The 12,156-nt window shown below is 53.6% G+C and overlaps 1 protein-coding gene across 4 annotated transcripts in view; it reads right to left on the reverse strand.

Annotated features, from left to right (window-relative positions):
* Nucleotides 1-11,624, reverse strand: part of DNApol-alpha73 (DNA polymerase alpha subunit B) — a 172,547-nt gene extending 160,923 nt beyond the window's left edge. The window contains exon 1 of one of the 4 annotated variants that reach the window (XM_067086508.1): nucleotides 11,271-11,624. In XM_067086508.1, coding sequence (XP_066942609.1) covers nucleotides 11,271-11,349 — 79 coding nt within the window. In that variant the 5' untranslated portion in view covers nucleotides 11,350-11,624. Of the gene's footprint in view, nucleotides 1-11,166 lie in introns of all 4 variants that reach the window. The other 3 variants (XM_067086507.1, XM_067086510.1, XM_067086509.1) reach the window with 3 other exon arrangements.
* Nucleotides 11,625-12,156: the final 532 nt, after the last annotated feature.

Genomic DNA, 12,156 nt, shown 5'->3' on the forward strand with positions numbered 1-12,156 from the left:
CTGTCCGGGAGGCGGGAGTACCGCCTGCCCGGATGTAAACATTCCAATTTGCCTTTCAGCCCAGGTACAGATTGAGGGGTGGCATGAGGTGGGCATAAAGTGTAAAGGACCTCGGGTTTGTATAGTTAGGAAAAATACAATTTACTTTTAAAAATTGTTATTTGTTCCGACACAATATACAAACCCTCGGTCCTTTACATTAGGAGACTCACTGATTGGAGGGAGGAATCTGATAAAGTCTCTCTGAACTGACTGGAGTTCACCACCTTGTCTTCCCTTCCTGGTCGTGAGAGCGAGGAAGGGAAAAACTGCCTCTGACAAAAGATCGGGTTGTAGGAAACGCAGGATCAGTTGTCAGACTTCTGGGTCCCTTTGCATGAAAGAGGAAACGTCAGTTCATGCAAAGTAGGCTAGGAAGAATTTGACGTCGGATGACAATAAGGCAAATACAAGCATTGGGTTTGTCTCATAGTCATGGTCTCCTTCCTCCCCTTGCAAGAGGAAGGAGTGGGGTTGCTTCTATTAACCTGAACGGAAATAGAACAGGAGCTCCCGTTATGTGCTTACCTGCCTCGATCACCCGGTCCAGCTTGTAACGGCACGTCCACTCCCTGCCCGTGGGAAGAGAGCCAGGATGGGGAGAAAGAAGAGAGGCCAGTCACTCAACATTCAATCTCCCAATCACAACCGTACAACATAGGCGAGATGCAACCTGTCCTGTTAGGGGAGCTGGATAAGCTACACAACTTGTTGAGCAGCCACCACAGGACCCAAGGAAAAAGTGTCCAAGGACTTGTGTGCAACATCCCGGAGGTAGAAGGAGGTGAAGGTAGTCTGTTGGGACCACACACCCGCCTTCAGCACCTGTGGTACCGACATATTCTTCCGGAATGCGAGGGACGGACCAATGCTGCGGACCTTGTGAGCTCTCGGACGAAGCGTACCGGTGTCGTCTTCTCCTGCAGCAGAGTACGCTCTCCTTATCGTCTCACGAAGCCAGAAAGAGATGGTATTCTTGGACACTTCTTTCTTGGTCGAGCCAGTGCTAACGAAGAGTCGTCGACACTCAGGCCGGAGGTGCCGAGTCCTCTTCAGATAGCGCCGCAGCACTCTAACAGGACACAGTAGCATCTCGTCTGGATCATTACCTACAAAGTCCTCTAGGGAGGGGATCATGAAGGACTCAAACCGTGTGTCAGGGACCGAAGGGTTCTGAGTCTTCGCTACGAAATCCGGGATGAAATCGAGCGTAACTGATCCCCATCCCCTCGAGTGTTTAACATCAAAGGAAAGTCCATGAAGCTCGCCAACTCTCTTTGCTGATGCCAGGGCAAGCAAGAAGACGGTCTTGAGGGTCAGATCCCTGTCTGACGACTCTTAAAGGCTCGTACGGTGCACGAGTCAGGCTCCTTAAGACGAGAGTCACATCCCACGCAGGGGGCCTGAGATCCCTGGGTGGGCAAGACCGTTCGAAGCTTCTCATGAGTAGAGAAATCTCGAAGGAGGAGGAGATGTCTACTCCTTTCAGCCGCAAGACTAGGCCGAGTGCGGCGCGGTAGCCTTTTACAGCTGAAACGGAGAGAAGCTTCTCTCGGCGAAGGAAGATGAGGAAGTCCGCGACCTGCTGAACAGTAGCTCCGACCGGAGAGATACCCCTTCGACGACACCAACCACAGAAGACGGACCACTTTCCCTGGTATACCGCTGCAGAGGATCTTCTGAGGTATCCTGCCATCTCTGTTGCTGCGCGGCGCGAAAAGCCTCTAGCTCACAAGAGATGGTGGATAACCCCCAGCCGTGAAGACACAGGGAATGCACTGCCAGGTGGAACTGCTCTGCGTGAGGTTGACGCAGAAGGTTGGGCCAGGGGGGAATCTCTCTCGGTGCCTCAGAGAGGAGAGCTAGCAGGTCCGGGTACTAAACGGCCTGGGGCCATTTGGGTGCCACCAGAGTCATTCTGAGATTCGGAGTGATCATCTGGTTGATCACCGCGAATCAGGCAGAACGGGGGAAAGGAGGCGTCAAGATTGTCCCACGGGTGTTGGAACGTGTCCTCCGCAGCGGCCCATGGGTCGGCACGACAGAACAGAAGACCTGGAGTTTTCTGTTGTGCCGGGTGGCGACCAGATCGATCGATGGCTGGACACCTCCACTGGTCGAACAGCCTTTCCGCTACTTCCTGATGAAGGGACCATTCGGTCCCTACCACCTGGTTTCTGGCGGCTGAGCTTGTCTGCCACGACATTCTTCTTGCCTGGAATGTACCTGGCTGACAGCTCTACTGAAGTGAGCCACAGCCCACTCGTGCACCTGCATTGTCAACTGATGAAGCTGGTGGGACACCAGTCCCCCCTGCTTGTTGACGTATGCCACTACCGTGGTATTGTCGCTCATCAGTACCACGGAGTGTCCCATCACTCGATCCTGGAACTCCTGGAGGGCCAGGAAGGCTGCCTTGAGCTCCAGGATGTTGATGTGAAGGTGCTTGTTGTCTTGGTGCCACACTCCCGAAGTCAGCAACTCCTCCAGGTGTGCGCCCCATCCCTCGGTCGATGCGTCCGAGAACAGAAGCATGTCCGGAGGGGGAGTATGCAGGGATACTCCTATTAAGAGGTTCCTGTCGTCTAACCACCAGTGAAGGTCCTTTCTCACCTCCTCGGAAAGAGGAATGAGGAAGGACTGGGGGTCTCGGGACTGGGACCAATACTCCTTTAGTCTCCACTGGAGAGACCGCAGGTGAAGATGCCCGTGAGGTACTAGTTTCTCCAATGACGACAGGTGACCGATGACGACTTGCCATTGCCGAGCTGGTTGCTCCTGTCGTGACAGGAACAACTGTGCTGCCTGCCTGAACTTGCTGATATGAGAGTCCGAGGGAAAGACTTTCGCTGCCACCGTATCTATCAGCATGCCCAGGTACTTTGTCCTCTGCTTGGGGGTGAGATCTGACTTCTCCAGATTTACCATGATCCCTAGATCCCGGCAAAACTCAAGGAGACGATCCCTGTCCTGTAGCAACAGACTAACGAGATACCTCAGCAGATATCCCGTGCGAGTGGGCCCAAGCTGACACGAGAGAGAGAAAACTCTCGTGAACACCTGGGGAGCGGTTGAGAGCCCGAAGCAAAGTGCCCTGAATTGGAAGACCAACTCCCGAGGACAAAGCGGAGGTACTTTTGCGGAGGACAGATGGATGGGTATCTGGAAATACGCATCCCTCAAGTCCACCGTAAGCATGAAGTCGTTCTCCCTGATGGAGGCCAGCACAGTTTGCGCTGTTTCCATCGTGAACCGAGTCTGGCGAATGAAACGGTTCAAGGGAGAGAGGTCTATGACCGGTCTCCATCCCCCTGAGGCCTTCTCTACGAGAAAGACGCGGCTGTAAAAGCCTGGAGACTGGTTCGACACGACTTCTACAGCACTCTTGTTCAGCATGGCTTGCACTTCTTGCTGTAGTGCGATGTCCTTCGACGAACCTGGTAGATATGTTTTGAGATGGACCGGAGTGTAGGTGAGGGGAGGCCAAGACTCGAAGGGTAGTAGATATCCTTCCCGAGGGACATCCACTATCCAGGTCTCGGCTCCGTGTCGCTGCCACGTTGCCCAATGGCTCGACAGGCACCCCCCCACCTTCGGCAGCTTTTTGGGGGGAACACCGCCCCTAGCGTTTCCCCTTCTTCTTCTTATCTTTGCCCCCTTTACCGGTTTGGAAAGAGGGCTGAAAAGGGCGGGAGTGACCCCCCCTTCTCGAGGAAGAAGAAGGCTGGGTGTTTCCTCGGGACCCCTTCGAAGACTGGGACTTCTCAGGGGCCGAGGAAGTGCCAGCCTGGCCCAAAGACCTGGCTGCAGTGGGATGAGAAGACCCGGAGGTCTTGGCCACTGCCTGGTGAACAAGCCGGTCGCTGTCATCAGCACGGCGCTTGTCCACCGCGGCATCCACCAACTCTCTAGGGAAGAGAGAGGAGGAACCCAGCAACGGTCCATTCCGAAGGGCGATGGCTGACTCGGGACCTACGGACCTGGCAAAGCGAGAGAGAACGGCGTCCCTCCGCTTTACCACAAGGTTTGCCCACAGGTTTGCAGTCTGGTGGGCGAGGTAGGAAATGGCCCTACCCCCAGACGGGCACAGTCTCCCAAAGGCGCAGTCCTCCCCAGGTACGATAGTGCCTGAGGAAGCAGCTACCTTTGATACTGTGAATGACCACAGATCGAGCCAGGAGACTGCTTGGAAGGCCGCCATGGCGGTGGCTTCCAGGGTTGCAGCTTCTTGCTGAGAGAGGGGATATGTTCTCTGCAGTCAATTGCTGCAATGACAGACCCGGATCCAAATGAGTCAGGTCCGGGTCAACCTGTTTGGTCAGCAACGCCCCTTCCGCTGGTGCGCAGAAACGCTTCTGACAAGGCAGAGAGGGGGAAGAAGCTTGTCCGAGCAGCTCGATCGGCGAACTGTCCTGCCCAGACACAAGACTGTTCACCTGATCGAGTACCCCCTCGGCAAGCGTGGACCACGGCAGCCCCACGAAGCCTTGGGTTCCTTCTTGGCTCCCCAAAAGGATTCGAGGCGCGACGGACGATCCACAGACGAGGCCGTGGTCCCTTCCCGAGGTCATTGTGCTGACGAATCAGCGATAACCTCTGCAAAAGTCCTCTGTATTTCGGGGGTGTTCGCAACCTGGGGCAGAGGACCCTCGAGTCCCTCCAGAGTGCGGTCCTCCCGAACTACTCTCCCTGCAGGAGGGAGAACCTCGACAGACCCCCGAGGACCTTCCTGAACTACGCAGGCATAGGACCTGGTCGAGCCAAGGACCGAGCCAGGTGAATACCCCCACGCACTAGAACTCTGAGGAGAACAATCCCCAGAGTTCCTCCTCTCCGACTCGCGCCCCCTGGAAGAAACTGAAGGGGCGGAGGGGACAGGCGAGCAAGATCGGGCACTCCCACTGCCTTTACTGGCAGAACCAGCAGAGGCAGCAGGCCGAGAGTGGTCACCAACCCGCGGTGATGATGAGCCCCCGGGTCGAGGAGACCGCTTCAGCCCAGGTGAAACGATCTCCCGAGGAGAGCGGAGTGGCTCGCGAGCTGAGCCGCGCACTCGCCTCCCCCAAGCCAGGCTGGCCGCGCAGACGTGGCCGGGGACTGGGAGGAGTTGAGCGCGCGGCTGGCTGGCGCGAACTTGCGCTGTCCTCTGGATGCGCCCCAGACTTCTTCGAGGCCGGAGCCTCTCAGGAAGACTGAGTAGGGGACTTCTTCCCTACCTCTCCTTGCGTTCGGCCCCGCGGGGCTGAAGCACTGTCCCGGGAACCTGACTTGGCACTTGAAGGAGTGTCAGCAGGAAGAGACGGAGCACCTGCATGCCCTGGCTCTTTCTCTCGCCCACGCCCTGGTCTGTACGGGCGAAGTGTCTCCCGTATCAGACTGGGGTACCTGAGTCTCCTTGGAGACCCGGGTACTCGGAGCAACTCGCGAACGAGTGTCCGACGCGGACTCGCTGGCCTGAGATGCAGGAAGTTTCTTAGGCGCAGGGGGGGAGTGCCGACCTTGGTCAGCACGCCCTTGGCTCCCGGTGCCCCTGGCCCGGAGGCCGGGGCAGCGGTTCCCTGATCCGAGGATCGGGAAGAGCCAACGAGAGATCCCACTGCCTTCCCTGTGGAAGGAGGCAGACCCTTAGAAGTCTCAGTACGAGGTTTCTTAGGGGGGGGAAAGGCAGACTTCTTCTTCTTCGGCTGCGAAGCCTCGGAAGGAGAAGCGGAAGAAGCAGCAGACGAAGACGACGATGAAGATGAAGATGAAGACGACGACGACACCTTCCTAGACCTCTTCTTCTTCTTCACCATCTGCTTCAGGACAGCAGTCAAATCCCCAAGCCAGGAAAGTGAGGCAGCCAACTCAGGAACAGCAGGAGGGGCTGCAGCAGAAGGTACATCCCGGGCAGCGACAGCGGAGCTCGGGCCAGCAATTGCCTGGGCAGAGAGAGCTGCGTGTCTATTAGGAACAAAAGTGGGCGGGGCCGGGAAAGCAGGCGCCGTCCCTCCCACGTGAAGATTCAAGTCGGGCTGCACCAGTGTCGATGGAATGGGGATGGAAGCAGACGAAGGGCTGGGGCTGGAGAGTCAGACGAGGAACCGTATCCGAGGGCAGGCCATGGTCAGCAACAGGGGCAGCGACAGTCACATATGGATATGATGACGTCACCATGTAGGAGGGGCCAGCACACGTGAATGGAGCCAGGAAGCCAGGCGGTAGTGGAACAGCGTGCTGGCACGCGGATGACGCCGACACTTGGGTGTCCAGGTGCAAAGCCACTGAAATCGGCATCTGGACGAACCTCGAGAAGGTGACGGTTGTCGTAGTGGCTGTCGTTGCCGCGTGGGTCGTGACTGGAGGGGGGGGGCAGGGGAGCCAATCCCTCCGGTGCTGAGCCAGGTAGGCCCAGGTGTAGCCAGGATGTGCTGGGATTCAGTGTCTGGCTATCCAGTCCGGGACCTGAAGCAAGAGTCAGGTTAGAAAGCGAAGCCTCTACTCGCTCTGGAGGAAAAAACTCCCCTCCGGAACGGGAAGAGACTTCCAAGAGGATGTCGCGGTCCAACTCTCCCCCGCGCCCCTCCACAAACGAAGAAACGTAAGAGGAAGGGGAGGGAGAGTCCTCACCCGAGGGAGAGGGAGCGAGAAGGGGAAGTTCGCCGGGAGAGAGAAACGAGCCCGACACATTCGCCACCAACAGAGTCGTCAGGGGCGTATTTCCCTCGGACGACTCCTTGGTAGGCTTTAACATCTCCTCCCTTAGAACTTGTCCCATTGCTTGGAGGACCACAAACAACACTCACTACAAGGGATCGTCGGCGTGAACACACACGTCCCCTGCAAGATGTACAGAGGGCGTGTGGGTCCACGTCGACTCGAGATCGAAAAGAACTGCATTTCTTCCCCCCTACCCCGGGACACACACGCTGGGGATAGGAGGGCTTAGTTGGTTTTTCCATAATTGAAAGAAAAAACAAAGAATTTCCCACCAAAGAGAAGAAAAATTGCTGTCAGGCAGAGAGCGGCGAAGATCAACGTCCAAACACTACGACGGCCGAAAGCAAATTGGAATGTTTACATCCGGGCAGGCGGTAATTCCGCCTCCTGGACAGTAAACTGCCTAACCACCTTGTCTGAAGTTCAACGGCCGTTTTCCAGCCTACGCCTGAAAGTAATCCCTAATGTAAAGGACCGAGGGTTTGGATATTGTGTCGGAACAAAGTCATTGAAGCTGACTCCAAGGAGCTGGCAGCAGTGACTCGGAGTTTAGTTAAACCACGCGTACCTGGGGTAACACAGTTCACAACCTTGACGATTGTAGGTCCAAGCATGAGGGAATGAAGGTGAAGCCGTGCTCCCGAATCACAACCTTGACCAGGAACAACTGCACTGCCTCCCTGAACCTAATGATACACAAGTCTGAGGGGAAGACTCTCACTACTGCTCTATTTATCAGCATGCCCAAGTACTTTATTCTCTGCTTGGGTATGAGATTGAACTCCTCCAAGTTTACCACACCTAGGTTGCGGCAAAGCTCGAGAAGACGATCCATCCTGGAGCAACTGCGACAGAGAGCTCACCAGGAGTAGCCAATTGTCGAGATACCTCAGGAGACGTATCCCGTGCGAATGGGCCCAAGACAACACTAGGGTGAACACCTGCGTGAACACTAGGGGAGCAGCTGAGAGCCGGAAACAAAGTGCCCTGAACTAGAGCACTGCCTCCCTGAGGCTAAAGCGGAAGTACTTGCGAGAGGACCAGTGGATGGATATTTGGAAATACACACCCTTCAGGTCCACCATAAGAATGAAGTCTAACTCCCTGATGGTTGCGAGCACAGAACGTGTTGTTTCCATCATGAAACAAGTCTGGTGAACGAATCCGCTCAAGGGAGAAAGATCTATGACCGGCCTCCAACCCCTCGTCATTTTCTTTATGAAAAAGATTCAGCTGTAAAAGCCTAGGGACCAGTCTGTCACGATGTCCACAGCATTTTTTTTCAGCATCGTTTCCACCTCCCCCCCGAAGGGCGAGATCTTTCCGCGAGCCAATAATGTATGTTTGGCAATGGACTGGGTTGTTGGTGAGGGGTGGCCAAGACTCGAAGGGAAGTCAATACCCATCCCAAAGGGCATCCACTACCCAGGTCTCAGCTCCATATCACTGCCATGTTGCCCAAAGGCTCGTTAGGCAACCCCCCCACCAATGGCAGTATGTGGAGAACGTCACCCCCAGCATCCTCCTATCTTCTTCTTACCCTTGACCCCTTTCCCTGATTGGAAGGAGGGCTAATGGGGCATGGCTGCACACCCTTCCTGGCAGGGGCAGAAGAAAGCTGGGTGTTCCCACAAGAACCTTTCAAAGCCTGGGACATCTTAGAGCCTGTAGATGAAGTGCCAGCCTGACAAGAAGGTTGGGCTGCACTGGCTCGCAAAGATCTCAAAGTCTTTGCCAGTGCATGGTGGACAAGATGGTCGTTGTCCTTGGCTCGGCGCTTGTCTACCACAGCATCTACCAACTCTCGAGGGAAGAAAGAGGCAGAACCCAGCATCGGTCCATTCCTCAAAGCCAAAGCCAATTCTGGGCCCATGAACTTGGATACCCGAGTCAGGACAGCATCCCTCCTCTTCAGTACCAAGTTTCCCCACAGGTTTGCAGTCTGGTGGGTCAGGTAGGTGATAGCTCTACCTCCAGACCGGCATAGTCTCCCAAAGGTGGACTCCTCCTCTGGGGTTATGGAAACCGAGCAGGGAGCGGCCTTGGACACTGAGAGACCACATGTCCAACCAAGAGATTTCCTGGAACGCTGCCATGGCAGTCAATTCCAGGTTTGCTGCTTCCTGTTGCATGAGGGCGATACCTTCTGCACTCAGCTGCTGCAGTGACAGACCTGGACCCAGACGAACCAAGTCCAGGTCAACCTGTTTGGTTGGCGATGGCTTCTCCAAGGGTGTGTAGTAGTGCTTCTGTTGAGGCAGAGGAGGAAGCATCTTAACCAAGCGGCTAGAGAAAAGTGAATTCCCCTGCTCCAAAATCCCTTCAGTAAGATCGGATCACGGCAAGCCCAAAGAAGCCCTGGCTTCTTTCTTAGGTCCCCAGAAAGCTTCGAGGCCAGACGGTTGATCCACAGATGTGTCCATGGCCCCTTCCTTGAGACTGTCGTGCTGACAAATCAGCCTCACGATCTCTACAAAAGACCTGTATATCAGCCGGAGTATCCGGGTCCTGAGGGAAAGGACCCTCGGATCCTTCCATAAAATGGTCCTTCCATTCTACTCTCCCGGCAGGAGGGAGAACCTCAACAGAACCCCCAGGCCCCTGCTCGACCACTTGGGCATATGACCAGGTTGATCCAAGGACCAAATCTGGAACATAAGCCTTCGTGGTAGGGCTGCATTGGGACAATGCAACCCAACCACGAACCCTTCTGTCCACCCCACGGCTCCCAGTATAACCCCAGGAGGTTGAGAGAATAGGTGAGAGGGGCCGTGCACTCTTTCCTGTCCTGTCAGAAGCTCAAGCCCCAGCAGGAGAAGAAAGCCGTGAGCGATCGTCAACCCACAGTGATGATGGCTGCACAAGTTGGATCTAGGAGAGCGAACCCGCTCACATGAACGTGGGGGGGTGGCTGTCCCAAGGAGAATGAACGTGCACGGAAGCTATCACCAGGTGAGTATACTCATTCACTTGAATGTGAACTCGGACCGACCTGGGGGGAGTGATCATGCACTCTCAGACATGAACTTGGGCTGTCCTTCTGACGTGCTACAGCCTTCTTCGAGGCTGTGGCCTCTAGACGAGAAGAAGACTGTGTGGGGGACCTGCCCGAACTTCTCCAGGTGCACGGGTTCATGAGTCGGCTACACGTATACGGGACCCAGGCTGCATACTCGGGCAAGCACTGGCAGGGGGTGAGGCAGCACCTGCATGCTAATCACTCACTCTCTCTTGAGCAGAGCCTGAACCAGTCAGTGGAGCTGACTCTGCGGTGCCGGGAGAGGTGACTCACAGTTTCAATAAAACCCAAGTACCTGGGGTGACACGGCTCTCCTTGGAGGTCCGTGCACCCAAAGCTCTCGAATCACGTACGGGACAATTTTAGGCTGCTCTCTCTACCTGAGTGTCCAAAGAGAAATGGATAGAGATAGGCACTGTACTAACCTGGGAAGGTGACCTCCTGGAACTAGTGCCAGTGACGCCACGCACTAGATGCTCCCGAGTCACGGGGACTCGGCGAGAACCGTGGCACAGCCCCCACTTCCAAAGGGGGACGCACGCACACGCCGGGAACCAACCTTTCGCTCAGACAACTTACTGTCTGATTTGTGGGTTTGCATTTCTCAAAAACAAATATATGCAGACATAGGCTGTACACAATTACACAAAAGAACGTAGAAAGTGACGCAGAGCGGCAGGCAGGGCACAGGGAAAACCAAGAGCTCCTCATATGACCAACAATGGATTGTATATTGTGTAGGAACAATGACCACTGACAACAGAGCACACAGCGCTTTCTGTGGAATACAGGCTACACAATTGTCTGTTACATATTCATACATCTTGGACAAAAAATAAACTCAAAGCCGGCCTGTCTGCAGGAACTGCAGAGTGGCTCTGAGCAGAGGTGGGGAAGCAACAGGTGGTCCCTCAAAGTCTGCCTCTCAATGTTGGCTGAACAACAGCTATATATTTCGCGGAGGTGGGGGCCTTGCAGTCACACAAACTGACATTGCTCTCCTTCACTATCATATCAAGGGGCTAAAGCGTGAAACATTTCCACCACAATGACTGAGGCTACTTTTACAACTTTACTGCCTACGCTACTTGTAGTCCAAGTCTAACAACTGACAGGACGCTATTTGGTCATTTAGCCCAGTTTCCGCGACTTGTGGCCATTGTAGGCCTCTTATTGGTGGGCTACTCTCTCCCTTCGAGGCCTGTCTTTAGCCGAGTAGGCCTTTTCTCCCGGCCTTAGCCTAGGCCTACACTCGGCTTCCGCATCATTTCCCACCTCAAAGGCCTACGCAAGGCGACCCTTGGCTCATATCTCCAACCCAACTTTCCATGAATGGCCTACAAAGCCTACGCATTCGGACAACTACTGCCCTACCCAAGTTCTAGCCAAGACAATGAAGGTAAGCCTACCATACAGACCATAACCAACGGTGGGCATCCTCTCTCTCTCTCTCTCTCACATCGGTCTCTGCCGTCTTATAGCAAGTAATTGATCTACCTAAAATAACACTTACATTTCTCTACGAGCTCTTTCTCTGATATGGCTATGCCGTAGGTCTCAAAATCTTCGATGAGCTGTTCAGCCGTTGCCATTCTCACACAGGGAAATGGACACGAAACAACAAGAGTAATCTGAATAATTTCGCCCCGCGAGGAGAGGTTGTTTGGCTCACCGTTCGCGTTAGGACTGACTGAGGAGGACTGAGGACTGAGGACTGAGGATGCCCAGCAACATGATCATCTCGCGGGCTCGCAGCTCGCTTCTCCGCCCAGTCAGTCAGTCTGTCAGTCAGTCAGTCAGTCAGTCCTTAAAGACTGAGAGTCAGCCAGCCCAGGTCCCACAGATTTGATATTTTCCTCCACAATAATCGACTCAACGTCAAAATAATTTCCATAGAAATCTTGCAAATTTGGACACAAGAATTAAACGCTTAAAGAATATTTTCTCGCCGGAATTCATATTGTTTACATTCAGCATCGAAATATAAAATGAAACCTGGATTTTCGACTGTATCGTCATTTACATAGTGATGAAATGTCTGTTCTATGAAAGTAAAGCAAATATCACTAAATCATAATTTTATCATAAGTGTTTCATTAGTAGAGTATTATAGTAGAAACACGAAGCTTGTAATTTTGAAAGTATCGTCATTTGCAAAGTAAAATAATTTCTTATGACAGTAAATTAAATATTGCTGCTTACCAAACTTACGTTACACACCTCCCGCTAGTGCGCGCGCGCGCACACAATTATATATATATATATATATATATATATATATATATATATATATATATATATATATATATATATATATATATATATATATATATATATATATATATATATATATATATATATATATAACTGAATCACGAACATATGGAATGTGATGCATA

The sequence above is a fragment of the Macrobrachium rosenbergii genome, chromosome 42 (assembly GCF_040412425.1).
Source record: "Macrobrachium rosenbergii isolate ZJJX-2024 chromosome 42, ASM4041242v1, whole genome shotgun sequence".
In the NCBI taxonomy this organism is placed as follows: Eukaryota; Metazoa; Arthropoda; class Malacostraca; order Decapoda; family Palaemonidae; genus Macrobrachium; species Macrobrachium rosenbergii.